The sequence below is a fragment of the Oryzias melastigma genome, linkage group LG13 (assembly GCF_002922805.2).
Source record: "Oryzias melastigma strain HK-1 linkage group LG13, ASM292280v2, whole genome shotgun sequence".
Classification (NCBI taxonomy): Eukaryota; Metazoa; Chordata; class Actinopteri; order Beloniformes; family Adrianichthyidae; genus Oryzias; species Oryzias melastigma.
The window spans coordinates 14,350,900-14,371,357 of NC_050524.1; the positions used below are offsets into that span (position 1 = coordinate 14,350,900).

A 20,458-nucleotide genomic window follows, 5' to 3' on the forward strand; every position below is an offset into this window, starting at 1 on the left:
TTCAGAATGAGCAATCAGGCAGGTGAATGTGGGGCAGAATCATGACAATATTTTATTTAAAATATTCCCTTTTTAAGCCTCAATTGCAATCACTTAGCTAAATATATGTCCTAAATCATCTTCCCTCATCACTCAGAACTCCTCCTCTATAGGGTCCCTTTGGGTCTCTTCAGCTGAAAAGACGTTTGTTTTGCTAACCTAAGAGGTGAAAGATCAGATATGTGGAAGTCACACTAAAAGACTAACTTCTAACTCAGGCTGACTTTCTATCTATCCGCTTAAACATTTACAAGATGAAAGAGGAAAAGCAATATGTCAGATACGAGCAATGCAACCGAACAGCTGAAGTTTTATGAACTTGACAACTGTAGATTTGGGTGACTGAGTGACAAGTTTTACTGCTACTTGGAACAATTCTTCTAGCAGATTCTGGGATTTAGCTTTGCAGTATTAATTACCCATCATTAGCATTTACACATTTAATCTGTCCAAGTGGAAATCAACTTTGTGCATTAACAGCATCAAAAAACAAAAAAAAAAGATTAAAGGGGCCATATCATGAAAAACCAACTTTTTGAGCTTTTAAGTGTATTATACTGTTCAATCCTCACTATAAAGAGCCCCAAAGCTGTATTTTGATGTGTTGTGAACCAGTGTAGCAATGGCTGAGGCTGCTAAGGGTAGATTAGTGGTATCTGCAGCCGTCTTTGAAGAAATGTGAATACATTTTATTTTCGTGGGAGAAACAAAGAAAGAAAGACTCAAGGATGGCATTATGAAATGCGTTGCAGCCACACACAGCAGCAGGCGGAGCTTCAGGAATCGGGTCGTTTTACTTCCGGAAGGAAAAAAACTCACAAAAAATGACTAATATTTTATAAATATTTTTTTTTTATTGTTCCAAAGATAATAAATGATCATATATGTGGATATAGTTTAATCTGAAAGGCTTAAGAAAATCAAGGTATGGCCCTTTTAAACGTATTAAACTTTCAAATGTAATAAAAAGTACTTGAAACCACGTGTAAGGCACATAAAAATACTAAACAGATTGCTATTGGATATTTGTACAAAATTAGATCTATTTTAAATAATGTTAACAGATTAGATAATTAAATAATATCAAAACAAAAAAAATTAAAAAACAAAGCAAAATGAAACTTAGACAATTATTTGGCTATTTTCTTTGGCTCACTTTGATTATATAATGTTCAAATAAGCAGATAAAGACGTGTTTATGCAAAGTTATAGTATTTATAGTAGTTACAGTATTTATAGAGAACTAACATTCAGTGGACTTGGCTATAAATCTGTCTGATTAAATGTGAGTCAACAATAAAAATAAACTTAGTTGCCTCAAAATGCAATATTAGTCAAATTTCTAAGATAAAGCCATTATGATTAGCAGGTTTCTGTGAACAGTTTGTATCATACTGATCTGTGTTATGTGTGAATCTGTTTGACAGAGAAACTCGATTTCTGATATCAGAGGAATAGACAAAGCAGCAAACACACAGTTCCTCAAATAAATGACTTCTGGGATCTTTGAGGTCAGAGATTGACATGTAAACAAGAATGCAGCACATCAGCCAGTGACCTCAGAAACACACCAATGCTAGAAACACAAGCAGCTCCATAATGGGGCTTCTGGCTCTTAACTCCAACTCTGAATGATTTCATGCAGATGACACAGTTTAACATTTTCTGAAACAAAAGGTTTTAATTAGTTCAAACAAGATCAAAACTACAAATGGAAAACATAAAAGGGTGCTGGATGTATCTGCAAAGCTGGCTTGTGATCAGGAAAATGGCGTCATGAAGTTCCAGATAGCAGCAGTAAAGCAAAACACAAGAGAGTAAAATATGGAGGAAGAAATAGATAGTAAAAATAAATCAATAAAAAATATTATACTACTCAAGTTCTCCTTGGAAAGCTTTATTATGTGGATTAATATGACATCTTGAGTGTAAAAATTAGAGATAAAAAAATGGAAACAAGCGAAGCCAATATTTTGATGTAAATTAAAAAAGAAGCTAAAGTTTAGCGTGCATTCTGATGAGTTGCTAGAGTAAGAAAAGGTCATAAAACATTAAAAAAAGGAAAAAAAAAACTTTTCTGCCTTTGTGTAAGACTGTACCACAAGACCACAGTATGTATATACAATAACAGTGTTGCGTGTCTGTAAATGTTCAGAATAAAACATTGATGTGTGGAGAAATCCTCTTTTTTTGCTAATGCATTTTACAGAAAAACTCTGACACTGCCAACTGAGGCAATTTCCAAACAAACTGAGTTAGAATCAATCAAAAGCGAACACAAATCGAGTTTGAATAAATAGCTTGGATTTGTTTTTCGGTGTTTTTCAAACTCTGTTTTCACCAATGAGGCAAAATGCATCTGGTTGTGTTTAGTAAAATATTCAATACTCACTGACCCAGAAACATCGGCTCTTCTATAATGTTGCTGACAAGATCCTCCTGCTTTCATGGGATTATTTATTCATTCGTGCATCCATTTATTTAGCAATTCTTAACCATTCCTAAAAGACAAATTAAATCATTAATAATTCTGCTAGAAATATTTCTTTCGCCAATATAAAAGAGAATTTCCTGCTGTGACTCCAAGAGACAATGAAGACATTCACCGTTAGATCAGACTAAAGGTATTAAATAAAAAATATAACTTAACTCTGAAGAAAGAACAACTTTAAAATCTATGTTTTATTTTAATGTCAACAGTCCACAGTGTGTGTTACAAAGTAAAGATTTGTTGATGCATTTTTCTGTTGTGATCAACACCATTTTTGACAAATAGCGTCAGGGTTATCATACAAAAGTCAGTTTCTAAGTGAGCCTTTTTTTTTTTTTTGCTGAGAATGAACTAATACAACTTCATAATGAAAGAACATAATGACAACTTTACACCCAATCAAGTAAAATTTTCGCAAGAATAACTTTTAGTAAAGATTTTTTACTATTTTAAGAGTACTAATGTTTTTGACTATAACCTTGGGGATCTTAAATTTCTTAAACTTTATTTATATAAGGATAGTTTACATTAACATTTTGCACAATAGCTGCCAGTTGTAAATGTCTGTATTTTAATTCAGAAGCTCTGCGTCTTGAAGAGTAGGACACTCTTTGTGGTGCTGGATCATCTGGAGTGCATTACAGTCAAAAGAGAAACATTATTTTTGCCAAAGAGCCAATGGATCAGAATCAACTTCAGGAAAATGTTCACAAACAATCTCGTTTTCAGCCACATATCCACACACAGGTTTTATAAAGCACTCTCCGAACTTTTCATCACATAGATTTTCCATTTAATTTGGCCAACCACTAAAACAAGAACAATCATAAAAAACTGAATAAGAATTTGTCTGTCTTCCATTGTTTTTGAAATTTAACAAATTTTGCCCCAAAATTTTAAGATATGATGCAATACATCAGGTTAGTTTGAGTCTGTTGTTTTTTGTAAAAATGAAGAGAAAGAAGAGAAAATAAAATGATCACGCTAAACAAAAGAAAAACCTCACAACTCAATTTAGTTTAAAAGCATTTCCTGACAGAAATAAATTAAGTCTCAAACGTTAAAGCTTCATAATGTATTTTTTTTATTCAGAATAAGTAAGAAATAAGACATTAAATTACTTGAGTGGAATTGAAATTCATAATACTGTCAATTAAAATCCAATCAGTCATAACAAAGACAATTATTTTGAGAACTTTTCATTTTTTAATTTAAACATGTTACTACACACTTTTTGGCAAATTTGAATATGGTAAAGCAGAAATATTATTATTGAATAGACTTTATTGTCATTATTGTCACATAAAAATCCTGAAAGAGCCATTCTGTTTCATATCCAGGAAGAAATAAATAAAAGAAAAAAACTCAATACAATGTTAAAATCCACACTATGAATACTAGGAAAAACAACGAAAATAGTTAAAATAATTTAAGGTATATGCAACTCAAAAAGTATATTTTTATGTAAATCATTTAAGCAGCAAAAGGGGATAAAAAATACTATTATTATTACATTTGTACTACAAATAATAGTACATCAATGTGGTTATGGTGACTTTAAAACAATCAAAACCACTTTAATGAAAATTGTTTTTTTTGTGCTTTTAATGTGTTACATAGCATTTTTCTTGTAATATCCATCCATCCATCCATCTTCTTGACCGCTGCTTCCCTTTCGGGGTCGCGGGGGTGCCGGAGCCTATCCCGGCTACTGAAGGGCGAAGGCGGGGTACACCCTGGACAGGTCGCCAGTCTGTCGCAGGGCTTCTTGTAATAGAGGACCTATATAAAATAATTTACGATTAAAGCTGCGTTTTTTAATAATTTTTCTTAATTAAAAAAAAATCATGTTTAATCAGGAGCAGATGAAAACTGGATGCTTGAAAAATACTCAGCCTAATGACACAGCTACTGAAATGGGCGTGTTAAAGTCTACCTTTTCCACTCCAATTCTGAAGCATCCACTTGCAGACAAATAGAACTATTAGCGTCTTAATTTCCCTCGTCTGAGCTGGTGTCTGGCTCTAAACTATATGGCTGCATGGCTCCATTATTGTTTTTTTTTGCTACGCTAATGTTAGCTTGGACTTGTTAGATGCTCTAAGCTAGGAGAGACAACAAACAAAGGCACAATGGGAAATTAGCGGAGCTAACTTCTGCGCCAACAGTCAAGAATCGTATTTCTAGAGAGCTGCATAAAATATGTCTTAAAAAATGAAACAGACTCTTTGATTTAGGCTAAAAACAGCATCATAACAATTCAAAGACCACTGAGAATGATTTTACAACAAAAAAAAATGTAAAGTTGGATTGGGACTTTAGAAAAAATAACTTTTTATTTTCCAGACAACACCACTCTTTATTATATACATCACATCAAATTCAATATTTATCTGCCTTTTTGTCATAGTTTTGCTAACAAAGATCAAGGCAAAAGTTGCTAATTATTTACTGATCATCTGGCGTATCACATCTAAGCTCTTGATGGCATAACCTAGACAGGATTTCTTTGCTGGCACTTGATAAATCACTGTTGTTCCCAGGGATTTAAATGAATAATCTGTTGCTGTTGTTGGACGATAGCTGTTGTTTGTAATATATTTCATCTGAGTTTTATAGAACAAGCCCCCCTCTCTCGAGCACTCCTCGGTTGAAGTTACTCTCAAATTGCACAGCAGCAGATTGCAGGGGGGCGGAGGAGGCAAAAAGTTTGCACTCAGCTGCAGGCACTTACACAGAAATGCCTCTGGTCCATGATCTGTTCTTCAGACACTCGGGGAAAAGGATCAAACTGAAGTTCTGCTGCAACTGAATGTGGACTGTAAACTTTTTCATCAGGATTTCTTTATTTCTTCCCTGTGTGCGCTGGAAGTTCATCTCAACAGCTGTCAATGCAGTGAGAGACACCAGAGGTAATGCACTTCTTAGAGGTGAAAATGTATGTTTATTTATACCTGGAGAATTCCTCTTATCTCAAATTAATAAATAAAATGCATACATTGCAAACAGTTTTTTGATTTAGCATTAATATTTTTTTTTATTTTGCCTTAAATTTGGTGAAAACTGCTAACCAGATGATTATTTAGAGGTCTTACAATTACCTATCTTTAAGTTTTGTTTATTTTTTATCCAAAAAAATTTAATGAATATGTCTATGAGTCATGAAGGGAATCTTTTCTTATCAAGTTCTTAAATAATATTTCATCTCATTATTTTAAAAAGCTAGAAATCTATGTTTTTTATTCACCAAAACCTTTCCAATTTACCAGTATTTTTAAATTTATTGTAACAGCTTTTATTACCCTTTAGTATAATAGATAATAAATAGTTTGGTTTATCTCAGAAAAGTTCCTCAGTGTCAATCCTTTTCTTTTCAGGTGGATTTTATTCATGGCCGAGGTTAAAGTGTAGCTAAAACTCAGTCCCTGTTGAAGATGAGACTGTGCAGTTCTTCTGTCATGCTGATGTGGACGCTCAGGGTTCTGCTGTTTCTGGCTGCTGTGCAGCTGTCAGGAGCCGACTGTCCCAAATCATGTGTCTGTCACGTCCCCGCTGAAGTACACTGCACCTTCAGATACCTGACCGCTCTCCCGGACCACTTCCCGGCAGCTGTGGAAAGAATTAACCTCGGGTAAGTGTTCTGTTCCTTCTCGGGCTTCAAGAGGAAGGAATAATTAGAATGATTTATTTAACTTATACTAAACTATAATAACAAAGAGGCCACTGTTAGCTTCCACATTTGCAGTTTAATGGTCCAAACAGAAACACATATTTATATTGACCACATGCTTGTTATTCATTGAAAAACTTTTAGACTCTAGACAAGCAAAAATGTAAATTATAATAACATAAATATTTGTCTGAAACAAAAATGTGCACTAATTGAGAACATTTGTGCAATTATTAATTTTATATATTTTAATAAACCCATTTAAGGTTTAATTAAAGCTGAAGTGACTTCTAATACACATGAAGGAATATTAATGAAGGAAGGCTAAGTCCTTCTGAGGGAGCGAATGTTTGTCTCCTGAATTTTCCCCTCAAAAGCACGTTATTAAAGTGAAATGCAATGAGAACAAAAAAAAATGTGCATTGAATTCCCAAATTGATTCTTTTAAAATTGTTTTGCAACTGGTATAAAAAGCCATTGATCATTATTTAGATGCTTGGAAACAGCAACATTTTTTTAGTTCTTTTAAAGTTATGGCCACATCTAAAGAAAAAAAAACTTTATCACTACATAAAAGCAAGGCAAATTCTTGGATTTATAGATATAATTTGCTATTATTGCTGGATAATAATTCTGTTTCGGAGTCCTCACTCTTAGGTCAGGTTTAGGTGTACAAGAGGGAGGTCAGCGTCTCTGCTATTATTACCAATGAGTGTTCTCTCTGTTATGACAAGCTGATACATGTCACAGTAATCATGAATGAAAGAGGAAAGCAGCTGCTCTCTTCTCCAGTTGAGAATGAAAACACTCAAAACTATGCGGTCTTGTGCAGTCCTGCCTTATATTGCATGGAAGCTTTCTTTAGACCAAATGTTTATCTTTTTATGCAACATTTTGTCCAGATCAAGTACACTGGATGTAGCAGAAGAGGGATTGTACTTGTTTTTACTTACTGTTGATTTAATGCTGATCTGATGAACCATATTCAGAACAGTTCTCAGTGTTACAAAAAAAGTTATAGAGTTCATTTGGAAGTATAAAGTACTCTCTTTCACTGCGTATTTGGCATTTCTAAATTGCCCCTTGATCTGCATGAGTGTGTGACTCTGCAACAGACATGAATGGATGGATGGTTTATAACTCAAGTTAGAGTAAAACATTGTCAAATAAAAGAAAAAAAATCTTTAAATACAGAGAATGTATTTAAAAATGTATAATTTCTGTTTTACAACTCAGTCAGACCAACCAAAACAAATGTGTAAAAATGATTCAGTTCTCAATTAAAATGAGTTTAGAAGAGGACTGTGTGCATGTGTGTATTTTCTGTAAACTTAAACAAAACAGCTAATATGAAAGACTGAATATTATGTTTTTGTGCTTCTAGGTACAACAGTATTACAACCCTGGGAGAGAATGACTTCACAGGCTTTACAAAGTTGCAGCTATTGCTGTTGCATAGCAACACCATACACAGTGTTGAAGACAGAGCCTTTCAAGATCTCACATCACTACAGGTAAAGTACTCAGCCAGCCTTTTATTAGGTGTGATAATGCTTGACTATGCAAAAAAAGAGTATTTATTATTTTATCATTTTCAAATAGACAGATATTTTACAAACAGTTAAACAAATCACTAACTCTCCAATAAACACTGTGTTATGATATGGTTATTTTTATGCAGAAATATTTAGTTATTAATCAATACTTAAAGAACCACTCCAATAAAATGGGAGCTTTTGGTGTTTTAACATGCTCTTGTAGCGTTTCTCTCATGATGGAGGACATGTATAAAAGAGTAATGCTTCTGAATATTGCTTTATTCAAATTGTGATTAATCAGGAGCGGACAAAGATCCAGCAACCCAACAGCTGGGGGAGCAATCTCTCTGCTCTGCTCCATTCTGATAGATCTGCTTGTAGACAAATAAATCCAAGTACGTCATCTGGCTCAAAACTTTACAGCTGGACAGCTCCATTATTGCTCGCCGTTTTTTTTTTTTGTTTTGTTTTTTTTTTTTGGCTATGCTAATATTAGCTGGAATTGTGAGGAGCTATAAGCTAGCAGGAGAGAGTGTAAACCAAGGAATGCTGGGGAATGTATATGGAGTAACTTCGTGCACACAACCCAGAGGCAAATTTCTAATGAGCACCTGAAAATATGTCTTAAAAATGACAGATTTTTTTTATTTGGCTTAAAACGGCATAATTATAACTAGAAGACCAGATTTTACAGTAGATAAAATATGTAGTTGGAACGGGACTTTAAACTCTTGACACCAGAAATGATTTACAGTTATGGAAATATGCATTTATGTTTTTTTTTTTTTTTTCGTGTTGTTACTTAAAATAAGGTAATTTTGGAGCCAACAATATTTGATGCATATTTGCATCAATAGGCATTTAGGGGTTAACTGTGTTAACACAAAAAAAGAACACGCTGTAACACATTTGTATTACGTAGCCATTATTTTGTTACTGAAGAACACAGTCATAAAACATTTTAAACACTTTCATCACCAACAAAATCAAATTGTATCTTGAAATGTTTCCTAGAGTTAACTTCTTTATTCTTCTTCATTCAATTTGTACAAAAATGAATTGACAGATTCAATGTCCATTTTTTAAATGTGTTAAATTTTGACAATTAATGTTTGGAAATCAATTTTAAGTCTGTTTTGTTTGACAACCATTTCTTCCAGGTGCTAAAGATGTCACACAACAAATTAAAGGAAATCAACAAGGAGACATTCAAAGGTCTGGACAGACTGTTAAAACTTTACATTGACCACAACCAGATAGAATTCATTCATCCGGAAGCTTTGTACGGCCTGACCAACTTGCAGCTCATCAATCTGGAAAACAACCACCTCCAACAGCTCCATCCAGATACATTCATCACAATGAGACACAGCCAAGTTTTCAAGGTTTCCTCAGTGAGAACCATTCACTTGTCGGACAACCTGCTGACCACTCTTCCTGCAGATATTTTCTCAGGCTGCTATCAATTAGAAAACCTTTTCCTCCATGCTAACCCCTGGAAGTGTGACTGTCGTATAAGGTGGCTGTCTGTGTGGACTGAGAGGAACACAGGTGAGTGGTAAAGAATCTTGAAAGTACTTGCAGATACTTTCATTTGAACTAATGTTGCAAACTATCCTTACTTGTAAACTAGAATAATTTAGAAGAATGAGCCAAATTGTGCGCACACTTTTTTATGCTAAAAATGTTGATTCTGCTGTTGCACTTCGAGCAAGATAGAGATATCTAAGGGAAACAAATCTTTCCAATGACCTCACTGGAAACAGAAGATAATATTGTTCATCATAAACGCCACAGACGGCATTAAAATCTAGAAGAACAAAAATGCTGCTTTTTATTGATGACGTGATTCTTGCAAAACTCTGTCCTGTCTTACTGTCAAGTTTTGATTTGACTGCCTGGCTTACGATGTGGAAACTGTAAATATTCTTTTCTCCCCTGAAACCTACTGAATGTGAAACTGCTTGATAATTGTTTCCAGGTGTGCTGAAATGCAAGCGAGACAGAAGATATCCAAAGGGCCAGCTGTGTCCTGTTTGTGCAAACCCTGCCTCTCGTAACAGACGCCTAACCCTGCTCCACAATGATGCCTTCAGCTGTACCAAACCATGGATCGAGTCTCATCTAAAGAGGAAAAACATCACCTTGGAGGAGGGCGACTTCACTCCAGTTTACCCCAAGGACTTCATCGCCCCGTTAGGCTCCATACAACTAAACCTGACTGACCACCTTCACAAAGATGCGAGTCTTTCCTGCACTGTCCAGAGGCCCACTGCTTTTGAGAACCCTACGCAAACCATTGAGGAGGAAGAGGGAAACAATGTCACTATGCTTACCACTCAAGTAACTACATATTTAGTATGCAACATTGATTATGAACACATCCAACAGCTGTGGGGGGTTCTTACTGCTTACAGTGACTCACCTTTGAGGCTAGAAAGAGGTTTGATGCTGGCTCGAACACCAGAAATGGTGTACAGATACAGCCAGGTAAAGGATGAAGACGAAGGAACGGACACAAACATTGAAGCTGAGATGAAAGCTTCTCCGGCATGGTTATTGCAAGGTGAGGTGAGACTTCAGCTTGACCGAACTTCTACAACCTTCTCTACTCTGCATATCAAGTACCAATCTGTGGTCAACATACGCTTGGAAAACAATCCACCTAGAAAGGACCGCTATGCATGGACCACAATCAAGCAAGACAATCAAACCAAGACAGAGCATGCTGTAATCACGGGTAAGAATGAACAAAAAGCATTCACACTTTTTAAACAATGATTGTAGTCTCTGGTAATATGGGTAAATATCAGTTCTTATTGTTTTTTTTTTTTGTTTTTTTTTTTTTTTAATCATATTCTATGAAAACAATGGAGAATAACATAAAGTGTACCTTTAAACATAGGTGGTGTGGCACAGTTGAGCTGTCATACAAAGGGTGAACCAAAGCCTTCAATGGAATGGATTTTACCTGATGGAAGCAGAGTCAGAGCTCCTTATTTCAGTCAAGACAGGAGGATCATAATCACTGCTGAGGGGGAGCTCAGTCTTCGAGGTGCAGTTCCCTCGGATACCGGCCTCTACTGGTGCATCACCACAAATTACCTGGATGCAGATATCCTCATGTTTCGTGTGACAGTCCTTTCACCTGATGTGGAAGAGATGGAGGTCAATGGTCTTCATCTGTCAGCGTCATTAGGTGACAGTTTGGTTCTTGACTGTACCACCTCTGGTAGTCCTGAGGGCTCAGTTTCATGGATTCTCCCAGACCACTCAATACTGGACAGATCTGAAGGGAACAAATGTGTTTATGAAAATGGAACGTTGACAATTCAGAGCCTTACAAAGAGGGACAGAGGATTTTATAGGTGTTTGGTTGCCAACCATCTTGGTTTGGACCTGCTTGTGTATCAAGTGACAGTCACCGAAGAAATACTCAAGCCGAAACCAGTTGTGGAAAATGAGGGATCAGGGATGGTGCTGGAAGTCAAAATTGACTCTAGTTCAGACGAAAAATTCATCAGCCCTAGTGAGATGCCCTCTTTCAGTCCCAACTACAGAACTAGTCAGGAATCCCGGACTATCACCTCTGATCGGCCTTATCCAAAACCCAGATTTCAGGGCAGAAAAGGTTTTGGAGGTAGACAGTGGCAAAGGAGGAGAGTGGCAGCTCGCAACAGACATGTAGGGAGTAGCAGGATCTTTAATAAAGCATCTAAAAAAGTCGATCCGCAAAAATTTGCAGAATTGATGAAAAAGGCTCAGGAAGGATTAAGAACAAAGAGTGACCTAAAAGAAGAGATGGCAAAATATGAAAACAATAATGTTTTTTCTGATGGTGGCGAAATTGGCTCTGGTGAGGATCATGATAACAAACACTCCCTTTTTGACCCAGAGATAGTCAAGCCAACACCACAAATAACAGCTCTCACACAAATAGGAGAAACTTACCCAGTTACATCAGATGTACTCAAGAATCCTGACATAGAAAACTCAGTGAGACATTATAGTCATTCAAGACAAGCAAAAGAATATACAAATCCAGTAGCAACTGATAAATCCACATCCACACACCTCCCAACTTCAAGTGAGTTTTACTCACAAGAAATAGCCACCATACATCTGACAAATACACATCCAATCAATCAACACATTGCACCAGAAACTCAGCTGAAGGTTTTAGAAAAGGGCAATACAGATACAGAAACATCTACGGACGGGGCACTTTTGATAACCACAGATACTAATACTACTCCTATGAAGGACGGCCCAAAACCAGCAGAGCTTGTTGTCCACACAGATGCTGCCAGCCAGACCACGTTCACAGCAATCACTACCACGGAGAGATTGCAAGACGAGATCACCTTTCATACTACCCAGACAATAAAATCTCCAGGCCTATCTGCTGGGTCTACCATCATTTCTCAGCAGCAGATTCAAATCATTCCACAAATTAAAGGAAAAGGTCGCAGGAGAACCTTTCATGGTCGCAGGAGAATTGTTAAACCTGGTAGAATTACTGACATAAAGTCCTTCATCAATAGAGTCAAACAACCAACTGTAAGGAAGGAAGAAAATACCTCTGTTCCAATTCAAATTAATTTCACAACAGGTGAGGACATTTCAAGTACTTTAATCATTTTTATTTGTCTTTTACAAACATCACTGTGTGGCTAATAACTGTTTCTGTTTATTGTTTACTAAAATATATGTTTATGTTCTATATTTTATTAAGATCGCAATTCTGATGAAGGCAGCAAGAAGACTGTAGTCACTGATGTCCAGCTCAAAGCACCAAAACCTTCCTTCAGTCCATATCTGAGCACAACAGAAAGACTTAAATCTACTCAGAAAACCTCAACTTCTACCACAAGTGATTACATTCGTTCAAATCTCCCTTCCATTCATGGTAGATATGTAGCAGAGGTCACAGCAGAGGACATAACATCTGCTGATTCTCCTGACATGGATGCTACAAGGGATTCTACAAACAAAAAGGTGTCAGTAACCACAACTTCAAGTACTTCTAAGGTTGTTCCTAAAAGAAATTATTGGAACCGGCTTTTTGGAGGACGAGATAGGCCAAAGAAACTAAGCAGATTAAGGAAACCATCACTTGCAACAAAAGCCTCAACCACAGCAAATATTCTAATCACAACCACCCCTGTTGCATCTACCACCACAACCAGCCCACCGACCAAGCTTGAGAATCTGCCACTACCTAGTAAACAAAGTTCAACAGCGGATAAGTATGAACGTTTAGACTCATCAGACTTTGAACTGAGAACAACAGGAGTAACCTTTCACCATTTTACCACTACGAGCTTACCTTGTTATTCCAAAATTTCCACCACTGCTGGATCACCGCCAGAATTACAGACTCTACCCTCTCCACCCACAGTCAACCCACATGTAATTGAAAGTCCTGAGGACATATTGTCATCTGGGTCTGGGGCACTACCTGATAATGTCAATACAATCAGGCAAAAGACTGGTGGGATCAGGAGATGGAAAGGAATGGGAAGGAGGAGGCCCTTCCAGGGCAGGAGACTCTTCAAGAAACCTGGAACCACAAAAGCAACGCAAACCACCACAACTTTATCTTCTTCTGTTGATATAACAGTCATGGAAAGTACAATGGAGGAGACCACACAACCTCAGCAGATTGCATCATCTTACAGTTCTCTCAACATACCACCGAGGAAAATGAACAGGACGGCGAAAGAAGATTTTAGCAGTCTCAATGTCTTTACCACTAACAAAACTCCTTTAGTGACCTTCTCTGCACAAAAGCCAACTACTACATTAGTTCCTAACACATTAAAACAGCCGTACACAGCAGCGTCCAACAAAATTGACATCAACAAACAGCCCCAGACACAGAAAAAACAACACGATACCACCAACACGTCGGTAAAAAGACTCGAACCAACTTTGCAAAGCAGTGGTGCAAGAAATAGGGAAGATGAAGACCTTACCTTTGACAAGATGACCATATCTGAAACTCAGTCAGGATACAACTTTCCTGTTCCATTCAATAAAGAGCTGGAAAATTCTAAATCTACAATTTATGATAAAATAACAGACAACAAAGCCCCATCTTTCAGTGCTTCTGGATTTGAACCAAAATCAAAGGGTATCAGCAGCAAGCCTAAGATAATTGGAGGAAACGCAGCTAGTTTTACTGTTTTGTCCAACTCGGATGCTTTCCTGCCATGTGAGGCTGTTGGAAACCCTCAACCTGTAATAACCTGGATGCGTTTCTCTAGCACAGGTAACATGCAATGGCATCAGTGGGTAACACTGAGAAAACCAAAGTTTATTTCTTTTAGGTATAATAATTATGTTATGTCTCTGCAGTTCAGGAACATAGTTTTCTTCATGTGTTTGCTGCCATTTTGCTGTTGTTCTATTCTATTTATTTTTTTATGTTAGTTATGATACTGAAATTGTTTTCTGTCTTTAATTATTCTGTCTCTTAGGAAGCACAGTTAGCATCAGAGGAAGGATGGGCAAGTTTGACTTGTGGAGCAATGGCACTCTATCCATTCAGAAAGCCAATATCAAAGACCATGGCCAGTACCTCTGTCTTGCTGAGAATGATTATGGATCAGATAAACTTCTGGTCACTCTCTCTGTGGTAGCTTATCCATCACGGATACTGGAACCAAGAATGCGAGAAATCAAATCTCACACGAGAAGTACGGTGGAAGTGACATGTAGAGCAGAAGGCAGACCAATGCCCACAATTTCTTGGATCTTGGCTAACAGGACTCAAATCAGGGGACACAGCCCAGAAAAAGGACGAGTATCAGTATCTTCTGAAGGGACTCTTACCATTAAAGATGTCTCTGTTTTTGACAGAGGTTTTTACAAGTGTATTGCCAGCAACCCAGCTGGAGCTGATACCGCTACAGTCAGACTGCAGGTGGTAGCAGCTCCACCAAACATTTTAGAGGAAAAACGTCAACAGTTGAAGCCAAACCTAGGTCAAAACCTTTGGCTACCTTGCACTGGTTATGGTTCCCCTCAGCCAACTGTACACTGGGTCCTCCGTGATGGATCAGTTATTCTTCTTGACAAGCCTTCCAGTAACAAAAGGACAACTTTGTTTAAAAATGGAACACTATCTATAAGAGCTGTGACTCCTGCAGATAACGGAAACTATGAATGTATTGCTACAAGCTCTACTGGTTCAGAGCGAAGAGTTGTGACGTTGACAGTGGAGACACAGCAGTCTGCACCTCAGATAGTGAAGACCTCTGAGCTTGTTACAGAACTGTCTTATGGGGAACAATTGAGACTCAACTGCTTAGCAACAGGAGACCCTAAACCAAAGATTATGTGGAGACTTCCATCTAGAGCGGTTGTTGACCATTGGCACAGGTAATAATAATAATGTACCAACAGAATAGATGAAAATCAGAAAAAAAGCAAACTAGTAAGATGTAAAAGCAACAAAATGAAAGACAGGAGTGAAGCATTTTTCAATGCTATGCTGACCTTGATGAGAGTAAATAAAAAATATAAATATTTTATCTAATTATTTACAAAGAAAGTAATAAGGTTAATCAAAGTGGTGCATTCATTGTGATTTTTTTAATAATGGCCTTACACTCTGCACTTAAAGCCCTAGCACATAAATAACTAATTGCATTAATACATTGCTTATTTTACGTGGTTGATTAAGTAATTTTTATATCACAGATTTAATCAAATTAAAAATAATAAAATAAAAAGGTAGATTTATGACATATTTTGTTTCAATTGCATTAATTCTACAATTATACAATTATAAATATACAGATTTCATTACCTAACAACTATATAAATTTAGCATAATCAATTATTGATTTAAAAAAAAAAGAAAAACCTCACAAGACTGTGGTTTAGGTATTATCAGTTCTTCAAATTGAGAGTTTTTGACCAAAATATTTTTCTGTTGTGAGTTTTTTTTTGTCAAAAACTCCTCAAAATCCTACTTTTTTATATATATGAATTTTCTTTGTGTCTATTATTATTTGTAATTGATTTATTGTTGTGACTTTTTTTTTTTTTTTTTTTTGCAGGATGAGCAGCAGAATTACAGTTCTGGATAATGGCACTCTTATTGTCAACACAGTGATTGATAAAGATGCTGGGGAGTATTTTTGTGTGGCACAAAGCACAGTAGGCGATGATCTTCAACTAATGAGGGTCAGTGTTTCAATGAAGCCAGCCAAAATAGAGTCTAAGCCCTATGGAAAGAAGCAAATCCATTTTGGTAATGAACTGAAAGTGGACTGTAAAGCCACAGGTGCACCAAAACCAGAGATCTCCTGGGGTCTGCCAGATGGCACAGTTGTTAACAGTGCTCTGCAGGCTGACGACGGCCATGGACGAGGACGAGTGCGCCACTATACTCTGTTTGACAATGGGACTCTCTTTGTGAACCAGGTGTGTTCTTGGTAAAAAAGAAAAAAAACACTAAATTCTCCCCAGACATTTTGTTGTAACATTCTGGTTAGCTTTCTGTTCAAATCTGTACAAATAGTTCTAAAAAATCTGACAAATACTTAAACAAATACACATTCACATGAAATTTAGCACCTCTACCATGTTTTTTTTTCCAGGTCGGTATGTCAGAAGAAGGAGACTATACCTGCTATGCAGAAAACAAGGTGGGAAAAGATGAGATGCACGTACATATCACAGTTGTAACAGCTGCCCCCAGGATACGTGACCCTGACCAGACATATGCCAAGGTGAAACCTGGAGGTAATGTTCGCTTTGACTGCGATGCCCATGGGGAGCCCAAACCAAAAATTCTCTGGATGCTTCCAAATAATGATGAAATAGCAGCATCAAATGCACAGCACCTTATACATGTAAATGGTTCCTTAGATATCAGGAATGTGAAGCTAACTGATTCTGGGGAATATGTTTGTGTGGCTCGAAACCCTGGGGGAGAAGACAAAAAAACATATAAATTGGAGATTGAAGGACATCCACCAGTGATCAATGGATTCAGACAAAATAGGACTGTGATCAAAGATGTAACCTCAAGACATGCCAGGAAACTCATAGACTGCAAGGCTGAAGGTGACCCTCCTCCAACTATCACTTGGATAATGCCAGATAACATTTTTCTTCCTGCACCATACTTTGGAAGCAGGATAAATGTTCACCACAATGGGACTCTAGAGATTCGCAATGTGCGGGCCACCGACACAGCCGACTTTATTTGCATGGCGAGAAATAGTGGGGGTGAGGCAGTGATGATAGTACAGCTAGAAGTTGCTAATATGCTTCGAAGGCCAATTTTTGAGAACCCTTTCAATGAACGCATTGTCTCTCGGGCTGGAAAAAGTATTGTTCTGAACTGCTCTGCTCATGGGTACCCAAAGCCGGAGATCGTTTGGACGTTGCCAAATGGAACACGTTTGAGTGTTGGGGCATACCATGGCTCTCATTATCATCTAAACAATGATGGAACCTTAGTTATTTACAACTTGCAAAAAGACGATTCTGGAAAATATAGATGTGGTGCGAAGAATAACCTTGGATATGTGGAGAAGCTAATAGTTTTGAATATTGGGCACAAGCCATACATCCTAACAAGACCTCGGGGTATCATACGTGGCATGTCTGGGGAACCCCTTTTCCTTCACTGTTTGTCTGATGGGAGTCCTCGACCAAAAATCTTTTGGACCCTTCCAGGAGGCCATACTCTTACTCGACCTCAGGTACTTGGACGCTACCAGCTGGTGGAAAATGGCACTCTAGTTGTTAAGGACACCACCCTCAGTGACAGAGGAAACTATATTTGTAGAGCTCACAATGATGCTGGGGAAGCAGTTCTCACCATTCCAGTAGCTATCATTGCTTACCGTCCACGAATAACTTCAGTCCATCCTTCCACTGTAAGGGTAGTACCTGGGACACCAATCCAGCTCAAGTGTGCTGCCACTGGATTCCCCAAGCCACAGATTACCTGGGAGCTTCCTGATAAGACAATTCTGTCAACTGCAGCACAGGGCAGGCCTATGGGGAGTGAACTTCTCCACCCTGAGGGCACGCTTATTATCCAAAGACCCACATCATCAGACTCTGGTAAATACAAATGTATGGCCAGGAATCATATGGGTACAGACTCTAAGGTCATATACGTCCTTGTTCTTTAAACTTCAGTGTAAATTCAGTAAACTGTACTTTTTGCTTGTGGTGATTTTTTTTAAATGAAATCTCATGGATAAAAAAAGAAACAAGCTTTGAAAATAAATAATTTGTACATTTTTCTGTACAAAATCATCAATGTGGTGCTACCAAGCTGTTTGTGTAATATTGTCAACGAACACCTGTAAAGTCTAATGTCTCGGATCTGAGGTCAAGTGTAGCATACTATCACAAGTACTTTTTTCTGTTTGAAAATAAGAACTGGAAACTTGTTTATATGTTTTATTGTTTTGGTTACAGAGTTTTTATTCCCCCTAACAGACAAACTATGGCAAACTTCACATTAAGACCTTGTACTCTTTTACTTAAGAACTAGTTTAAAAAATAAAAAAGCCAAATATACTGTAAATATGTTTCATAGTTAACAAATTACATTTTGTTTTGAACAATCTTAAACTTGTTTTACAATATATGTGCCATGTTTCAGTGCAAAACTGAACCCTTTTTAATAATAAAGGTTAAAATGTGTTTTAACTTCATGTGTAAATACAATTTAAATCTAAAAATGGTTAGTATTTGTAGTTTAATGAAGTAAAAACTTTTAAAATAAGCACTTTTTCTTGAACACTAAAGGAGTCATGGGCCTGAAGTTGAGATCTTCCAGACCAGTTTAAGATTTCCAGCTGTTGAAATAACCTTTTGTTTTACTGTTCAGGGCAGATGCCACAAGGGAACCATTGCTTTTTTAGAAGTAATTTTGTGCTGATATTATACTCTAAACTAAAATATATGACCAACTAGAGGATTAAAAACAAATAAGGGACAATGAAAAAAATTTAAGAGGACAAATACATGTTTTTTTTAAGATTTAGAAGAGAAAACAAACCACTCGATGCAAAATAATTAAGAGAAAGTTGGAGGGACTGAGATTGTTGTGTAAAATTAGAATAGGTCTATTAAAGTATGTAACTGTGACATTTGACTTTTTAAATCAGGTCATATCTGAGGGTATTTTTCAAAATTGAAAAAGGACTAATGATGATGTACCCTGCTAAAAAAATAAAGTTTTTTGTTTTTTTTTTTAAACAAGCAGCAAAAAGAAAACTCAATTTGAAACTGTAGAATAGTGTTGGATGGAAAAACCTTAAATGGGACTTCTCCAGTCACCACCAATCAAACTCTCCTTATGAATTTCTATATTTTTTTTTTTTTTTATTCCCAGTCATCCTTCCTGTTTGTTAGCAATCCACTTAAAGGGTAATAAAAATGCTAACTCACTCTTAGCAGTGTTTTTTTTATTTCCAATGCTGGAGTATTACACATTTAGATAGCTACTGTGTAATGGAAGCACCAGAGAAAATACACAAATAGCAGTAAATCAGCTTTTGACATCTCAAGAAAAACAGAATATTTCCTGAGTTTGGAGCCAGTGCAGAGCAGTGCGATAGAAACCAAGTAAATATACAAGAGAAGGAATCGCTCTCCATAAACGTTGGAATGCAGGCTACTTGTTTCATCACTGGATTAAATGACTTACATATGTGGCCCAACCAGTAATCAAACACAAGTCAGAGTAGGTAAGAGGCACCTCATGTGGCTTTCTGTTATGACAATCCATTAATCATGTGTGATCTCTGGGTGTGTATTTAGTCAGTGATGGTTTTGCAGTTCATGTTTCTTTAGTCATGGATAATAAAGGCACACTAAAGCAATTTGAACATCTAATTTTGGAATTAAGTTATTTCAAGCAAGCAAAACAAAAATCTAATTTTAGTTGCACTGTTGCTCAACTAATGAGAATATAATTAAATGTAATTCAGCATTACTTATGCATGTAAAATTGAACTTTACTCTCATCTTTTCTAGCAACAAATAATTTTCAGGTCTAACAATTAGCTACAATAATTATGGTAAAGTAGTAACATTTTTTTTTAATTTAATTTACTGAATAAAACTTACCAGAATTAAATTACACTAAACAAAAATATACACACAACATTTTTGTTTTTGCTACCATTTTTCATAAGATAACTTCATGGTCAGTTTCTCTAAATTATTGTCCACAAATCTTACTTGGTGAGATAATCTATCCCACCTCACAGGTGTTGCCAATCTCATTGCTGATTAGCCAGCATGATTATTGCACAGGTGTGCCTCAGACCAGCCACAGGAGTTTTATTAGAGGGGTCTAGAGACTCAGAAAACAGGTCAATATCTGGTGGGACCATTTGAACATTATTTGAGAGAAATTGTTATTTTGTGTCTGTAGAAAATGGACCTTTGAGTTCATGTCATTACAATTGGAAGCAAAAACAAAAGTGTTGTGTTTCTATTTATGTCCAGTTTTTGCTAGGCCCCCATCTGATCTGGTATAATCATACTAATTTTACATTATTATGGATTTTCTTGTTTAAAGCCTGAAATAGTAAACAGATTTGCTTTAAATGAAGGGTTTTCTTATGTTGTATTTTGTTTTATTTTTACACCACTAGCACCCATAAAAGCATAAATCCCCCCTGCTGAAGAAAGAAATTGATTTGCTAAGAGAAATATGTGTGGAAAATG

General features: G+C 36.6%; 1 protein-coding gene across 1 annotated transcript; it reads left to right on the forward strand.

The window, feature by feature from the left end:
* Window positions 1-5,322: 5,322 nt before the first annotated feature.
* On the forward strand, window positions 5,323-18,438 carry igsf10 (immunoglobulin superfamily, member 10). The gene is made up of 10 exons (XM_024276829.2): window positions 5,323-5,442; window positions 5,908-6,161; window positions 7,585-7,714; window positions 8,899-9,289; window positions 9,720-10,478; window positions 10,644-12,350; window positions 12,474-14,012; window positions 14,221-15,124; window positions 15,808-16,174; window positions 16,351-18,438. The coding sequence occupies exons 2-10, from the start codon at window positions 5,965-5,967 to the stop codon at window positions 17,899-17,901; spliced, it is 7,545 nt and encodes a 2,514-aa protein (XP_024132597.1). The 5' UTR covers window positions 5,323-5,442; window positions 5,908-5,964; the 3' UTR covers window positions 17,902-18,438.
* The last annotated feature ends 2,020 nt before the right edge of the window (window positions 18,439-20,458 follow it).